The 17,139-nt window shown below is 40.2% G+C and overlaps 1 protein-coding gene across 2 annotated transcripts in view; it reads right to left on the bottom strand.

Annotated features, from left to right (window-relative positions):
- gria4a (glutamate receptor, ionotropic, AMPA 4a) overlaps positions 1-17,139 on the bottom strand; it is an 87,451-nt gene that overhangs the window by 37,013 nt on the left and 33,299 nt on the right. For both annotated transcript variants that reach the window (XM_026297028.1, XM_026297020.1), the window contains exons 3-9: positions 12,559-12,798; positions 9,119-9,171; positions 8,721-8,852; positions 6,107-6,160; positions 5,208-5,366; positions 1,038-1,205; positions 611-715 (exon numbers count right to left, since the gene is read on the bottom strand). In XM_026297028.1, the coding sequence (XP_026152813.1) occupies positions 611-715; positions 1,038-1,205; positions 5,208-5,366; positions 6,107-6,160; positions 8,721-8,852; positions 9,119-9,171; positions 12,559-12,798 (911 nt within the window). The remainder of the gene's footprint in view (positions 1-610; positions 716-1,037; positions 1,206-5,207; positions 5,367-6,106; positions 6,161-8,720; positions 8,853-9,118; positions 9,172-12,558; positions 12,799-17,139) is intronic.

Here is a 17,139-nt window from a genome sequence, read left to right as displayed (position 1 = left end):
ATGCGTGCTTTTTTTCCCAGTAAAGAGAAATTATGGGTACTTTGATCCTGAGCCTTATCCTCCCACTTTTTGCTATTATGAAGAAGGATTATATTTGAACTTTTCTTATTTACGTCACTGCAGAGTTTTATGTACCCCCAGGTTGTCTGGGAGCTGCTCTCCAATGCACACTCCAAAAAGCTATAAAAAAGCTGGAATGGTTCATTAGTGGTAATGTAAAGATATTTAAAACTGACAGTTATTAATTAAAACTTTTGGAGATAATTTTGCAGTGAATAAATAAGTTTTTGTAACGACCATGATGGCTGAAACAAGACAAATGGAGCACACAATAAAAACTCAACAATTTGCAAAAGTAAGCCTGTGTTCTTCCAGTGGTGATTTAAAGTAACTTTCCTGCTGAAGAGGCACATTTACTGAAACAGCAGAAAAACGGCTTTCATGTTCAGTTGTTTTTTTAACAGTGCTTTTCAGCATCACAGCCTGAGAAAAACTGAACGGAATAAGTTCACTGTGGTATGTTTTTGATCAGGTTCAAGACACACAGTCCTGTTACAGGAGAGGAAAGCATGTTGTTTATCTGTCTCTGTAAGCCATGAGGAGGGCCTACCTTGCGTGGTCCGTTGCTCTTCAGTTCAAAAACATCCATGGTATAATTGACCCTCCGACCGTAATGATCAAACTGAATGTTCCCAGTCAGGCCTTGAATGCGCACCTGGGTTTACAGCAACAGTGGTGATAAAGACTGGTGAAAAACTAAAAACACTCTTGGTTTTCAGTTACAAGGACAAGGTGCAGCAGAGAAAACACAGCATTTTTATAAACATGATTCGGTGCATGATGAGCAAGTGTTGAACTAACACACATTGCTTATTATTAATGTCAAATTAGGAAATATAGAGAGGTAAGTGTGTCCAGAGGTGATTCCACACAGACTCACACATGGGCATGTGTGAGTCTGTGTGTATTTTTTTAACATCTGTTTAAAGTGCTTGCCAATCTGTCCGTACAAAACACGCCATCAAACTTCTGCAGACCTGTTTGAGTGCACGCTCCATATCGATTCCCTGGTTCCAGGGAGCAGCTGGATTGGCCAGGCAGTCGCCAGCGTTGCCACGACGACTGATGTCGATTTTCTGACGGCGAAGGGTGCGGAAGGCCTCGGCCATTACAAGGACACCATCGTAAGTCAGAGAGGAGGTATACTGATGAATGGAAGAGAAAACAGAAAGGTGAAAGAGAGAGAAAATAAGAGGAAATTCTCAGCCATACAATCATTTCAAATTAAAGAGAGACAATAAAAAGTTTTGGAAAAAATAGTCACAGACCCAAACTTTATCTACATAAAAGTTTAAATTATAGATTCAAAATAAAAAAAATATTTATTATAGAATATTTAATTAAAGTTGTTTATTTATAAAAGTCAGATTATAAATATATGCCTGTTTTTACTGACATAAGAAAACATGTAAAATCTGAAAATATTAACTAGTGGGTCTGTGAATAGATGTTTCAAAAGTCATGGATTTTTCTTTTCATTTAATACCAAGTTTAGTGGTGGGTGATAAATTGTGCCTGTAAAAACAATGCATCCACAATTGTATTCCAACCAATGTATTTCCCATGCTGGAACCCAAAGATGCTGCAAAAGCAAAACCACAACAGAATTGATCTGATTTGTTTGGGTCAAGTGCCATTAAAAAAACAAACTAACTTTGGCTGACTTGAATTTAGATACACACCAAACAATGTTTGAATAAATGCTTACTGTAATTTACTGTAAAGGCAAAGTGGAATATGCTGACCTTGCAAGGCTATACTGTACCGTAGACCTATGTGATTTATTTCTAAAATAAGAACCAATTTAATCTCCAACAACAGCTGCATTGGACATTTTAACTCTAACCTCACTGGTATCCAATCATGCATACAGTATCTGTTCCTCAGTCCATCTCCCCACTTTGACTTTTATTTGACTTTCTCAGTTAACGCGTTTGAAAACCAATTAGCATCACCGTAAATGTACCATCACTGTAAATCTGCCAGCTTCATACAGGTTTACAGTTTTAAAATGCAGTTACTGAGCATGATCTAAAGGCCATTTAAATGATGTTAAAATGTGTTTAAATCATATTATCATTTCATCGTGGAATTCCCAATGATAGTGAAAATTTAGATTTCCAGGATGAATAAAAGCTGCAAAATCACCAAAACAGGACAAAACAATTATTTTCTCATAAATCTAGCACATTAGAAGTGAACTGGGATAATTTACACAAAAATCAATGTTTTAAGGGACATTTGAAATGTGACAGCAAGTAAGAATAAAAGGAATGAGAGATTATCAGTCTCCATTCTCTAATGAAAGTCAGTGGTGGTGATCCTGACAGACTGTTTGACAAATTCATTACAGGTAAGACACGACACAGCAGGGAACAGCAACACACTCTCAGCTGCAACACCCCCACCCAGCCCACACACAGACACACACAGTGGCTCACTGACAGAGGCAGTCAAACACACAGCAGGCTACCTTCACATCATGGTAGAAAAGAATGGGGAGATGAAAATGGGAGGAAAGAGAGAAGTCAGCTGAGAAACTCTGGCGATGCTCCCCACGCCTCTGCAGGTAGTTCTCTCTCTTACTGACATCCCTTGATTTGTATCCCACAAGGTGTGTTTTGGAAGGCTGCGCAACCATGTCATCCTCCTTTCATCTCTCCCCTTTGAAACTAAAGAAGCCTTTAGGCGCACCACTGACAGGTGATGACTATAGAATCCAAATCAAGGAGGAAACAACAACAAATGAGCCATACTGCTCTGTTTCTGTCAGGGACAGGAAAGGAACACCTTAGGGACACATAGGAAACAGTATTGGCAAATTCTAGATAATATTTCTAGGAGCAGTTCAAATCTCCATTCGGTAAATGGGGGATTCTGAATGGGATAAAACATAACCTAATTCAAGTTTACTGGACTGTTTAATATTAGACCAAGGGCCAGATTTATATATTATGTATGCAATAAAAAAATACAGCACGTATTGCTTTTCACACAGAGACTTATATTTATGAAAAATAAATACAGTGCATTTAGAATGTACATATCTGCATTCATGTGTAAAGACTTAAAGAGAGAACTAACTCAGGGGGTGAAGAAATGGTGAAAGTATAAAGAGCTGTGTTTCAAAATCTTTTATTTTATTCATTTATTCATGCATTTTAGCCACGGTAGCATGAATCTAGAGCTAGCAATGGCTGTCAGTCAGTGAAGCCCATTGTCAATATGCAGTACCTGCTGAATGTCAGTGCGTTAGCATTGCTAGGTTGAGCACGTTAGCATAGCTCAAAGCATTGCTGCACAAGGTCTTACAGAGCAGCTACTGTAGCATGGTTGCGGACTATTTCATTCCAATTATACAGTAACCCTTAAGAGTCATATTGGAATATGGCACATGTAAATCAGATAACAGATTTAGAGTAAATTGTCTCACAACACCAGCACAAGGATCATGCAATTAGCAGAAACGTATAACAAAAGGAAGATATATGTGATCATGAGCATTGTGGCTGAATTTTGATAAAGTTAAAACTACCAGGTCACTGAATATTTTCATTATATTTTAAAAAGAAAAATCTCAAGGTAAACCAGAACACACTTCAAGGCACACCAGTTGTGAGTCACTGGGTTAGGAAATTTTTTGATTGATGGCCAAAAGCAACTACTGTAGCTCGAAATCCCAATAGTGCTTTTCACACCTCACATTATTAGACATGAGTTCTACTTGGCCTGAGGCTAGAAGTTAGCCCAAGGCTAACTGAACTCAGTTTTTACACAGCACCAATTAGCCTAGAGCAATTTGGAGGCATCTGTTGCCACTAGAGATAACTGGTTTTCTGTTTTTGTCTTAAATTATTAAAATCATTTTAACTTGTTTGCAAAAGGCAGTGGTAAAACATCATTGTTGTGGTTGCACTGGGAAGAGAACCTTTGAAATCACTTAATCAAAGAATTGATTACGCCCACAGATCTACTTGCCTTTTATTTATGCATGTTCACCATGTCTGTCAAAACACACCTACCTCAATTAACATACTAAATGTAGATTGTAAGGGACAAGTGGTGTGGCCTACATCTGCTAATGAGAAATCATCAGGTGAATATGAGAGCAATCATTAGCCAATTAACACTGGCCCCTGGGTGAAAAATGACATGCCAATAATGAAAAAACATGATCATCAATATATATTTGCATCCCTGAAGGACTCATACACAGCATAACCTTTTCTTAGTTACTACACTGTGTGAGTATTCTCTGAGTGTAACCGCATGGATGAGGGAGGGAGAGCCAGAGAGCAAGGAACAGCGAGATGCAGTGTGATGTATTTTTAATGGGTAGGTGGACATATTTCCAGTTAATATATGCACAATGGAACCACAATTGGCTTTTAGTCAGTACCCAGTCAATAGAGGTGTGGTCAGGGTGGAGAGAGGGACAAAGACAGATACAGAAAAGAAGGGGGAAAGAAAGAGACTAAACCGAAGGTCCACTAATATGACAGAGGAAAGGGCATGGACATTGAGAGAAAATAGACACTAAGGATGGTGAATAAAGAGAGCAAAAGAAGACAGACATATATGCAAGGGGTGCAAATGTGCATTTGAATGCTAAAATTGAGATGAGAGGAAGAACAACCTAGGGTAAAAGTGAGAGAGAAGAGGCGACAAAGGCAGGGATACCATGACATGAAGAAGTCTTAAGTCTGAAGAATCTACATGGATCATGTTAACCCTTAGACTAAATTAAGGTATAACGTAACATGTGTATTCACTAACCAACAGGATCAGCTAGTTCACCTCACCAAGATTTTAAGGTTGCACTCTAATTGGCTAAGAAGCTGTTCCAGAGGCACATTATCACTCTGAATGGTTCAAATGCAACACATCACCCTCACTGGTTGCTGGTGGCTGAAGAAGTTGTATATATACCTTTTACCTCAGAATTAGTGATTTGCAGGCATGAAGAACAATCGGTAACAGAATAAAGTTCCACTTTGCTGAGAAAGACAAAGACCTGCTGAAAAGATTTATAAAACAAGACTCACTCCTGCAACTACTTCAAGTGACATTTGTTTCAGTAGTGGGAGCTCTTGGAGACACAGGGCTCCAATCTGTACATCTAGTATGGGCCAGCATATTTTTATTACCTTTGGTGGGCTTTCAGATCCAGGGTACTCTCTTTGGTCCAGTTTGTTCCAACGCTGCATCAGTTTTATGACGATTGGCTTGCTGAAGTCCACCAGCTGGAATCCAGTCACATTGGCCCCACCATGCATGAACCTCTCCAGTGATATGTCCTTAAAACCCTGAGAAAGAAAGAAAGACAGATCATACACTCTTATACTCCTAGAGTGTATTTATTCCTCTACTTAATATGGAGAGGCTTCCACAGCTGCAAGTGTGAATTCATGCAGAGTGACACTTTGTATTGAAGTGGCTGTGAAGAGGGGATCCATTTGGGATAGGGCCAGAGACAGAGGTAGAGAGTAAAGACATGTAAGGATTACTCTAGGTTGATGGATGCTAATTTCTAAAAACTCTGAGAGCCTATCTAGCTTGACCTGTGTTCGTTGGACACATTTTCACCATCCTGCAGAGAACTGATGTTGAACAGATTTTAAAGATTATGATTGAAGCAATACTTCATTTACTGACATGGGTCCTGGAGCTGTCACAGCTGTGACTTTGTTGAGAAGACACGAATGGAAATCTTATATTTCTGAAGTAAAAGAAAAATGCCAACAAAAAGGATTTAGTTTTACCTGCTATTAAGTGTAAAATATGTGTATGGAACAGAAGTAGAACAACCAAAAGTTGACTGAAGCATAGGCACTGATTGTGTGTCATTGCCAATTATAATCTTTGAAATATTCATTTTGATAATATTTGCTTCTGTTGTGGGTCCAAACAAGCTAATGTCTAATTTCCATGGCATATTACAAATGAACTCTCCTTTAAAAGGCTATTTAAAAAAGATATGACATGAACACCTCTGAAAACAGGTCTCAAAATAACAGCTGAAAGTGATGCTGTTGTGAGTTCTTACCAGATTTGCTATGATGTAATGGTAACCTTTTACATGCTTTCCCACACTGACAGCCTGGAAAGAAAAAAGAGAGAGAATGGAAAGCATTACTGATTTGCTGATGGTGTATATGCATGTAGGATTCACAATTAACTTATAGCTGCTTTCATTTAGACTTAGAGGCCAGGGTAGGGGAGTCAAAAACTACAAATAATGGAGACTCCCTCTGATCTGTGGCTCCCTTGCTTCACCATGTTGTGGTTCTTTATCTCATACTGATTAAACGTACAGGCAGCACTGCAGTCTGTGAGGACTCCACTGGTTATTGGCACCATGTTAGTTTAGTCTTTGGAGCCTCTTAGAACATATAAAGAGTTTCAGCAGTGTTATCCATGTTAGGGGTTTGTTAGCAGTCAAAAAAAAAAAAAAACTATATCCTGCATCAGAGATGATTTTATTTGTCTTGGTAATAACCTTATTAAATGTCTTGATCTAATTGTAACAGACTGCCAGCACAAGAAGCATTATTTCCTTACATGAATTATATTAATATTTGTGCTCATTGGTTAGTTTGTATTAGTTGGTTATGTCAACTGGTAAGTATATTAATATTGCATCATACTGTATATGCAAAAATGTTCACTGATGACATTCTTTGTAAATGCATTACAATAAGTGTGAACATAAGTAGAAAAACAACATCAAATTATCAGCACTAAAGCCTGAAAACATGCTACATCACCAGACCTCAATACCTTTTGTTTTCCCATGCAGGCACTGTCTGTCAATACATGTTGCCAGTGAACAGAAATTACTACTGCCTGTCTGGCAGCTGTACTGCTGCTGGTGTGTTTGAGATTGAATGGCTGATGGTTTGGCACAGCAGTGAAGTCAAAATTGAAGTCTGTAATGTTTTTATCATGATTTAATATACACAGTGGAATGGAGTGGAATATGGCACAGCTTCATATTAACATGGTGCATAAAACTAATTAATCAACTGTTCATATTTTTGCTGTCTGTCTCACTCACCCACACATATCAACTATAAACTGACACAGACAGATGTCCACACTGAGTGCACACAGACACACACAGACACACACACACATAGATCGCAGCTGGCAAGGCCAGACAAACAGAGCAGTCTCTGTCTCAGAGCAGGAGCGCTAGCCAGTGCCAGCACTGCAGAGCCCACTGTGATGAGAGTGTGTGTTTGTGCCTGTATGTCTAAGTATACACTTGTGTGTTTGTGTGTGTCTCCGTCTGTCTGTTCCCTCACCACAGAAGCCAATTAAGAAACAGTCTGTCTGTCTGTGATGCTGCTGCTGCTGTGTGTTTGTGTACCTGTATAAGCAAGTACATTTACTGTAAAGGGTAGCATGTGTGTTTTCCTTTGACTTGTAGCATGTATTCATATGTGTAACTGGTAAGAACTTCTGGATTATGTATCTGTATAAATAGCTTTCTGTGATTTAGTGGACATGTTTTAGTTTGATACCACTGGTAAAAACATTTTAGCTGGTCCTCACAAATTAAAAGCTCTAATGGAAAGTTAAGTCTAAGGTTAGAATTAGGTTTTGGGTCAGGCTCAGGGTTTAGGTTCGGCATTCATGTTTGTAGTTGTGATTGTTAGGGTTAGGGTTTGAGGCTAGGGAATGCATTATGCCAACGAATGTCCTCTTAGATATAGAAAGACAAATGTGTGCATGAGTATGTGTGTTTAGCTGTGTGTGCCTTTGAATTTGTCAGATGTGCAGACAGAGGATCAGATGTGATGACAGGCGGCAGAACCAATGGGATGTTATACTGAATCCTGAGTCAAAGGGCACACACGCATACGGACATGCACATCTGCGCCACCTGTCAGAGCTCAAGATCATCAAGCAAGACAGATAATGTGATGAACTTGGACAAGCGTAAAGTGTCAGAGTGTATGCCTTCATATACTGTGTGCATTTGTACATGTGCGTGCTTGAAATCTCTGTGAAGTTACAGTAGGATGTGTTTATGGCAGTCACACACTGATGTACTGTAGCTGTTGGGGAAGTCGCATTTTTCGTTCCACAATATGAACTCCACGGAAAATCTTGTTTTCTTACATTGTGTCAGAAATCATAGAGTGCTGTTGCACCTAGCTGACAGCAGGTGGGCAGACACCACTAATAAAGCAGAAAAAACATTACGCAACACTAAGATTTCTAGCAACGTAATAATACTGACTTAAAATGTTCATACAGGGCTTGATATTCATTACTTACCACATTCTGTCCTGTTATGCATGGTTTAAGGTGGAAGTATTGTATCACTGTAATGTGGCTGTAGCTCATTATTAAACATTAAGTGCTGTTGAATCCAGGTCAATGATGTAATCTCTGGCCTGTCTGTAGGAATCTCAGTTATAGTAAAACTACAGTCTGGCCTCCATTAACTCAGTATCTCATGATTGAAAATGCTGCAGGGTCACTCAGGTTCCAGAGAAGTGTCAAACATCTTCATGTGTCTGTGATTTAATTTTTGTTCTTATTTTGTGATGTAGGACTGTGGGCCATCTAGGAATGTACTTTGCAGTAAACCCCAATAAAAAATCATGCTAAATATATTTAATTCATTTTTAAATGATCAATAATATTACCTGTTCTAGGATGCTCTGTAGTCTCTCAGGCTCCAGGTCAATGACATATTTCCTCTCCTGGCGTCGATCCAGGTCCTCCAAGAGTCTGCGATACGCTGCCTCATTGAAACTCTCCACACATATTGCACTCACCTGGGTTAACATACAGGAAAGTGTATATACACATATGCACAAATATCATGTAGAAATAAGTTCATGCATTCAAACCCACTACAAAGTTAATAGTGTTTTTAAAATTAATGAAAATTAAAGCATACTAATATGCATGAACTGTATATGTGTGTGGGTGTGTGGTTTTGTAAATGACATATGTATGACGCATGAGATGTGTTCTTGCATGTGTTTTTTTTTTTTTTTGGCCTGTTTCCAGGAACTTGTGTGTCTGCGTGTGTCCTGACCTGCCATCCATTCTGACCCGCTCTCTCCATAATTGCCTGCAGTATTGCATAACCTAGACAACAGAGAGTAGAGCAAGGGAAAAAAGAGAGAGAAGAAATTAATGGTGTACTAGGTGGAGGCCGATAGGAATAATTGTAGTTTGCAATTCTTGCAGGTACAACTATAAAGCCAAAATATCCCACCAGTATTAGCAAAAGCTTTTATTTCAATTACATGTCTGCACAAAATACTGAAATCAGCAAAGTGCGCACTGCTTCCCATCTGGTTCACCAGCCTGTTTTATTTACCAAAGCAACATCTGGATGGCTTCTCTTCCAAAGCGGGGTTAAAACATTTAGTACTCCAAGGTGCAGTCCTCTCTTGAATGTCACTTTATCAACCAACCCACAGGGCTTATCAGGACAAAAGAGTTATGAGCCAGAACAACTGGCTGTCAGTTTCATTGAGAGGTATAATGTTAAAAGTGCCACTTTATTGAATTTGGACTTCTCATTGCTTCTTTTTTAGCAGTGAACTTTGATTTAAATGCAACTCATCCAAGAACACGGTGCCACTTATCAACTTTATAGACCGGAGCCAAACCCAGAAATGAAAACTCTTTTTCTCCAAAATGATGGGGTACAGTTTTGAATAGGGTTAGTATGCCTCTTGGCATGACAGTAAGTGGATTTGGATAGCGTTTCAAAGTTAATATGATCCTATATGATGAGAAGCAGGTGGCAATGCAGGCAAAAATGAATTACAGTATATTACAATGAACAGCTGTCCAAATAGGTCAAAACAAGTGGAAAAAATGAAAATAATGCCAGACAGTATTATAGTAATAATCCTTTGTATTGCTGCTACAAACCTGCATTTTTATCAAAATGATCATTCTAATGTGTATTAAACCTCCTTGTTAACGCTGCCCTTGAGATAGAAGAGAGAGGGAATTGGATGACAATAAAATCACAAAGTCACATGCAGTGAAAATCACAGACTCACATAGAATATATCTGTAAGAAACAGAGTGACATAGCTGGAAACAAAGGTGTTTCTAAAACAACACAAAATGACACAAACACACTGCAGTGCAACAGAGCCAACTGTTACCCGCTTTTTTCTCCTTTTGAGGAGGGAGCTATTTACTGCTTCAGTTGAAGCAAAAAGCACATCTGAAGCCTCAGTAATCACAGTGTGTATATGTGTGTATTACTGCGGCTTCTGTTGCAAAAAAGTGGCAACACTTTGTGTGTGTGTGTGTGTGTGTGGGGGGGGGGGTGTGAGACTGTGCTTTCCCGTCCAGCCTCACAGGTTGAATGTGTTAAGTGTGCTTTTGTCTGTTTATGTAAATCCATATATACATTAATTCATCTGTGTACAGATGCACCGACATATTGTATGTGACCTTACACTTGGTACATGAGTGTATCTTGGTAATTGCGTTTATGCATTTGACTTTTTATGCACATCTGCAGGTACAATATGTGGACATACCTCAGTTTGTCTCTATGTGTGTATGTGTGGGTGAGACTATGTGTCAGCAGGCTGTCTGTGGAGCAGAGCAGGGAGCATAAAACAGATCGCAGTGTTACTGCCCATTTTCCAGCACATTACCAGCAGCAGGGCCTGATGGGAGCCTATAATGAAGGGCCCTGCCTTGGCCAAGTCATGGGTGAGCACAGTCCAAACTCCACGCATCCATCCTTTGCTCCATTTCCCTCTTCTTGCCCCATTCGCTCAATCTTCACCCCTTTTCCCCTGCTATATGTGCTTTATGCTACTGTATATCCCCAGATGCTTGTGATCTTAGTGCATCTCTCCATTTCCCTCATCTATTTTTCCCATCTCTTTGCACATTTCCTTATTTGTCTCCTCCTCCCTTCTTTCTTACTTTTTCTCTTTTCACTGATCATCTAAAGTGACTTGTGTAGCCAAGTATGGTAGAATTTATACACTCAGAATTTGCGCACACACAGCAGTGAACACACACACCGTGAACACACACCCAGAGCAGTGGGCAGCCCAGCATCAGTGCGATGCCCGGGGAGCAACTGAGGGTCCGGTGCATTGCTCAAGGGTCTCACCTCAGTTGTGGTATTGAAGGTGGAGAGCATGCTGGCTATTCACTCCACCCCACAACAATTCCTGCCGGTCCTGAGACTCGAACCCGCAACTTTCAGGTTACAAGTCCGACTCCCCTATCCATTAGGCCACGACCAGCTTGACAGACCTAACCTGTCTCTCCTGCTCACCCTCTTTCCCCCCGTAACTCTTCTTCTGCTCCCCTCGGTACTAACCCAGACATCCTGGGCCAGAGGGAGGCTGGCATAGGCACAGACAGGCTATGCACAACTACATACACACATACTGTAGAACTCACTGATTCCCTAACACGCTCCTGCACTGTGGTCTAGGGACTCTGCGTCATGTCTGACCTGTGTTTCTCTCCCTGTGGCAGGGATTTACAGTGTGTGTGTGTGTGTGTGTGAGAAAGAGACTGGGAGAGAGACGTGCCAAGCATTCCCTGATGGTGGTTAAGGGCTGAGGGCATCAGCTGTGTCTACTAACATAGGTGCAATGCATGATGGGATGGTTAAATTAAAAACAGGTGAATGCTGAAAGAGCTGAAGCATCTGAAAAGTACCAAATTACACCTGGGTTTCTGCAGCTGTATCCTGTCATCAGAACAGCACATTTCCAATGGCTCTGTATTTTCCCACAGGAAAACAAGGTTAAATTAAGGTCAGATAATTCCAGGAAAACAGATGGTTAAAGAGATTATATTCTCTTGCTCTGAGTGGCCCATTCCAAATTGAAGTCATATTAACAGCTAATTCTTGGTGCAAAAAAGTGCTTTTGATCTATTTTAATCTTTCCATGACTGAGTTTTGAATTTTTAGCCCAGGGATAGAAGACAGCAGATCTACCCAGTTATCTCTTGTTATTACAGCAGCTTATGAATCTCTGGCGGTGCCATAAGGACACAGTGCAGCCCCAGTTAGAGTCATTTGGACTGTTCTGGTCGACAATGAATGCAGGCTATAATACTGAACTACAGTCGCTTTTGCACAATCTCCCTAAATCCTTTTCTGACCATTCTCTTTAAAACCAACAAGAACAGGAAAAAAGAGTAGAAAACAGATGAGAAGCTGCAAGGCAAATTCTTGGTTTCAGCAATACTGTGCTGCTGCACCACTCATACATTTCCCTTTTTCAGTTCCCAAACCCATCTAATAAGGACTCATCTATTTTTTATTTTGCGCTTTCATATTATAAAAGGAACAATCAGTTTCAAGGTCCAACAACAATACTGAGCGAATCACTGATTTCCCTGGAAACCTCTACCTATACAAAATCATACATCTTGTGCAAAAAGTCAAATTGTAGGGGATTATTTTTATTCTGCAACAGCAGTTTTCTATACACCTTGTTAACATATTTCTCATTCTACATTTACCTCTGTCTGTGTCATAGAGGAAGACAAATCGGCTCCAGTCGTAGTGGTCCAACAATGACAGTAAAGCCCCTCTGATGGACGGCCGGAGCTGCAGGGTGAACTGTCCCTCTCCTTCGGTGGGGAAGCTGGGTGTCACGAGGCTGATGTGCAGGGCCCCACAGAACGATGTCAGCGTGTTCACTGAGCGCTTGTCATAAAGGCCGAAGATGGCGAAGACCCCCCTTGAATACTGAGAACAGACTGATGTGAGGATGGAGGAGAAGAAGAGGATGTGTGGTGTTGGTAACAGAGGGAAGAAGAAAAAATGAGGAGAAAAGGAGAAAAATTAGGAAACACAAACATAGAGCATACCATAATAGCGTTTTGTGTCAGGATTTGTACTGATCTTACACAGCAAATAAATCTTTTTATTTAGCTGATAAAAAGCTAATATTTTATAGAATTTTATTGAACTAATAAAAAGATGGAAAGGAGAAAGACACATGCTCCTTAACTAAATTCCCACTCTGGACTCTGATGAAACACATCAAACATTTTATTGTGGGACAACTTAAGCTTGTGTCAGATGTACCTCTCAGTGCTTCTTAGACCTGCAAACTGCACCGTTTGAGTGGTGTGTGAGCAGCCGTAATGAAATTGAGATAAATGGTGAAAATGAATCACTCGGTTTTTCAGAAGTCTTGTTACATTTCTTATTTTATCCAAAACAACATAAGATAGACTCTTCTGCCACCTCACGTCAGACTACTCTACAAGACCCTGGCAAGCAATTTTCATTCTCCACTAGCCAAAAGTGGCATGGCTGCTTATACAGTTGTTAAGGAAATTACAGTCAAATAACTCCACCTCCTTAGAGCTTAACATCCTTGAGCTCCATCAACTCACACACACACACAGAAAGATACAAAGCCCTTGACCAAGCCACGAGCTCACTTCAAATGTGAAGTCATTTTCCACTACAACACTGCAACTCAGTCTTCAAACACCCTGAAGCTTTCAACTATGACAGAGAGAAGAGTGAAAAGCACTGACGTCCTCCACTATCTCGCGTCCACAAAAATCTCTCCTTTGCATGGGTTTGTCATTCAGCCATTTGACTTGACCCAAAATGCATTTGAACACACATTTTGTGTTTGTGAATCAGGGACATATTCTGACAAATGTGTACACACACGTGTGTTTCACTTTCAACTTGTTTATCTTTTGGGGGTTTTTTATGTTTTTCTTTTTTGGTTTGCCCACATTCTCCTTCATGCTCTTATTTCATCCTGTCCTTTGTCTCCTCAGCTTCATTCCTCCTTTCAACTAGATTCTTTCAGGAAGGCATGTTTTGAGCTTGAGCTTTATCCTGCGTCATAATTCACTCTCCAGCCTGTAACACGTCACACTGGAGTAAACAGTAAGACGAGGAAGACTGCAGACTTTGCTTTCGGCAACAACCAGCCAGTGTTCTATAACCCTTTTTCTCTTTTTCCCTCTTCTGGTCTCTTTGTGGCCCAATTCATCTCATGTCCTTTCCTCCCTTGTCTGTTTTCAAGGTGGACAGTGAATCCATCCTCTTGCTTTTAGCTCCCACCATCCACTTTTCTTCATCTCTTCCCTCTCCTTCCTCTAACTGCCTCCTCTTTCTGTTCCTCCCTCCTCCCGGGACTCAGCGTAATTCCATTATCAGCTATAAGCCTCAGTGGGGGTAAACACTGAGGGAGATGCAGCTTTGACGCTTTGGCTTGTGGCAATTAAACAAAGCTGAGGCCCCTGCACCCAGAAGACGATAAGGCAGGGATTTAGTCTTCGATTATGACAGGAGCTAAATGTCTTCCATTCAGAGAACTAGCATACTACATACTTAGCATGCATCATTCAGCAGGAGCTGAGTCATGGTGTTCTCAAAGTCAGTGCACATAGTGGTTTCTGAGATTAGTTTAACAGCATTTTCAGGGTTTATTTGTTACTTCAGAGAAATGTGAAAAATGACTATAGAGACTATGTGATAAAGTATATAATGACAGGTGCTGTATTTTACTGAAACACAGAATGGTCTAGTACCTTGGAATGCTCAGAGATATTTATGCTACATCATTGAAGTTGACATAAAAATTAAGGGCTAAGAAGGTAAGAGCAAATGTTCATCTAAAATCAAAGTAACAGTGAAATGACAGGGACTGCAGCAAACAGAAAGCAGAGCAGATATTAAAATTGAAACACGCAGGGAAATTTATACTTGGTATTCTTTAATGATAAGCAGCTTATTGATGAAAAATAACATCCTAGAGAATTTGTGTCTTTAAACTGTCTACAGACAAATGACTATAAACTTACAATTACATTTCTTTGACAGTAATGTTAGGGTAAAGTCACTTGCCCTTAAATTAATGTCTTTTTTTTTTACCTGTTTTGGGGAATAGAACAAATATTAGAAAAGCAGCAGAACAAAAAGAAAGCACTGCACATGTGAAGTGACAGACAGGGCAGCAGTGACAGTGTTGCACCAGCGCCAACTGATGATGTGTTTTTAAACCTAACTAAAACAATGTCCTAGAAGTTTGGCAACACATCTGCAAATTTTTATTTTCCCCCACCTTAACTTCACCTCACCATCAACACTTAAGAAAATATTGATGTAATCCCAAACCATTTTCTTCTGAGCAAATACCAGGACATCTGCAACCATACATGCACAGGCCCACAGCACATACACATACTTCATACATGCAAACTATATTTCTGTTTCCACCCTCCAGCTCCCATCTCCCCACTCCCCTATACCCTTATTTTCTATCTATGCCTTCTAATCCTGATTCTCTCTGACTGTCTCATTCTTTTTATCTCCTGTGTTTCCCGTTCAGAGGTACGTCTCGATGGGCTTGTTTCTCTGCAACCCCCTCCACCACCACTATCACCAACACACTGCAAGGCTGGAATATGCCAGACAGTGGCGTCATTGTAATAAAATGTGTGCTAAGCTTGCTTCATAAAGCTTTAATGAGAGGAGGGGACCAGCGGCATGGTGCATCATCACCACAGTAAAAGCATTGGACACAATAGGTCTCCTGGGACTTCCTCTACCTCTGCCTCTTGATGCCTCCCAATTGCTTGTTCACTCCATATGCTTGATTGTGTGTGTGTGTGTGTACAATCTCCTGTCTTTGTCTGGGTCCTAATTGCTTACTCTGTCTGTCAAACCTCTCTCTTTCCCTGTGTAGACCTCTTTACAAATCTCTTTAAGATGTCCCTCCTTTTTCTGCATCACTCTTCACAGAATAGTCAGGCTCTGCAATCTTGCATCCTTCTCTGCAGCTATTCCTTCCTCTCTGCGATTCATTATATTTGTGTATCAATTTTATTTGTTTCTCAAATTGAAATTTATCCAGCCTCAGCTTTGTTTAATTGCCAAAAGGGAAGAAAATACTTTGCTTATACTTTACAACTAATGTTTTAAAGGTTTTTGCTTCTTCTTTGGCTTCTCTGTATCTCCTTCCTCTGTCTTTACTGTTCTTGGTACAGTGCTGATGTCTCTCTTGACCAGCCTGGCTTGTGAAATACAGTTTCACATGACAGCAAGAACAGATGCTCACAGGTAAACCTGCTACTGATGTCACTGTCACTGCACTACAGCACACCAAGTAACATACCTTTTTCTATACGCATTTTCCACCCCCATCCTCCATATACGACTTTCAGACTTTCTGTCGTTATGCTGCAGTTGCTTCTGAACTATTATTCTGAATAACAACACTCTAGCTTCAGAGATACTCTCCAGACGGCCACAGAAACACTGCAAAAATTCTGTGAGCTCACTCTCATTACCTGCAGGTGAAGGCCAAGATAAAGGAAGCACAAGAGTAAATGAGGAATACAAACTAGTTTAAAAACCATAAGGTGTATTTTTCCTGTCACTGCCCAGGGCTTCCTACAGCGCAGAGCAATGATACCTAGAGGGTAAAGGAAGGTAAATGTCAATAATAAGCTTTTATGAGCTATATAATTAAAACCAAATCTATGTCCTTCTGTCTTACACTGACATTTTATGTGTAAGACATTTACACTGGTAATCTCTAGAGAAGTAAGTTCCTATATACAGTCTATTCTGTTTCAGCTCTGCAAGAGGTTTCAGTTTTCCATTTAGAGAAAAGCCAGAGTCCTGCAGCATGTTGTGATGTTTCTGCAACAACGAAAATTTTATGCACATTGGAATAATATGAAATAAATGGAAGACTCATGATCAGTGATGTGTTTGGCAGTTGTAGTGGTTCTTGAGTATGAGACGAATGAAGCAGCATTGAGGTAACCTAGAATGTGAGCCACAGAACAGAAACCAGATGACCAGAAAACAATTTATCTTATTTACAGATATAGCTCTGGACACCTCCATACCTTTTTCCCCTCTCCCATCCATCCAGGAAAATGGGGACCATTTGGTTTAAGTAAACATCACCTTTCAAATGTCTGTGCATTCCCATGGATTGCTGGGTAGCATTAGTTCAAAGAAAAAGAATTGAGAACTCTCTGTACCTCAGCAACTGCAATGACATAGCTCTCATAGCTCTAACTAGGTGGATGGTACTTGTGTGCTGGGCAACA

Source organism: Mastacembelus armatus, chromosome 13 (assembly GCF_900324485.2).
Source record: "Mastacembelus armatus chromosome 13, fMasArm1.2, whole genome shotgun sequence".
In the NCBI taxonomy this organism is placed as follows: domain Eukaryota; kingdom Metazoa; phylum Chordata; class Actinopteri; order Synbranchiformes; family Mastacembelidae; genus Mastacembelus; species Mastacembelus armatus.
The sequence above is the reverse complement of the archived record's forward strand: the minus strand, read 5'-3'. Positions and strand labels throughout refer to the sequence as shown.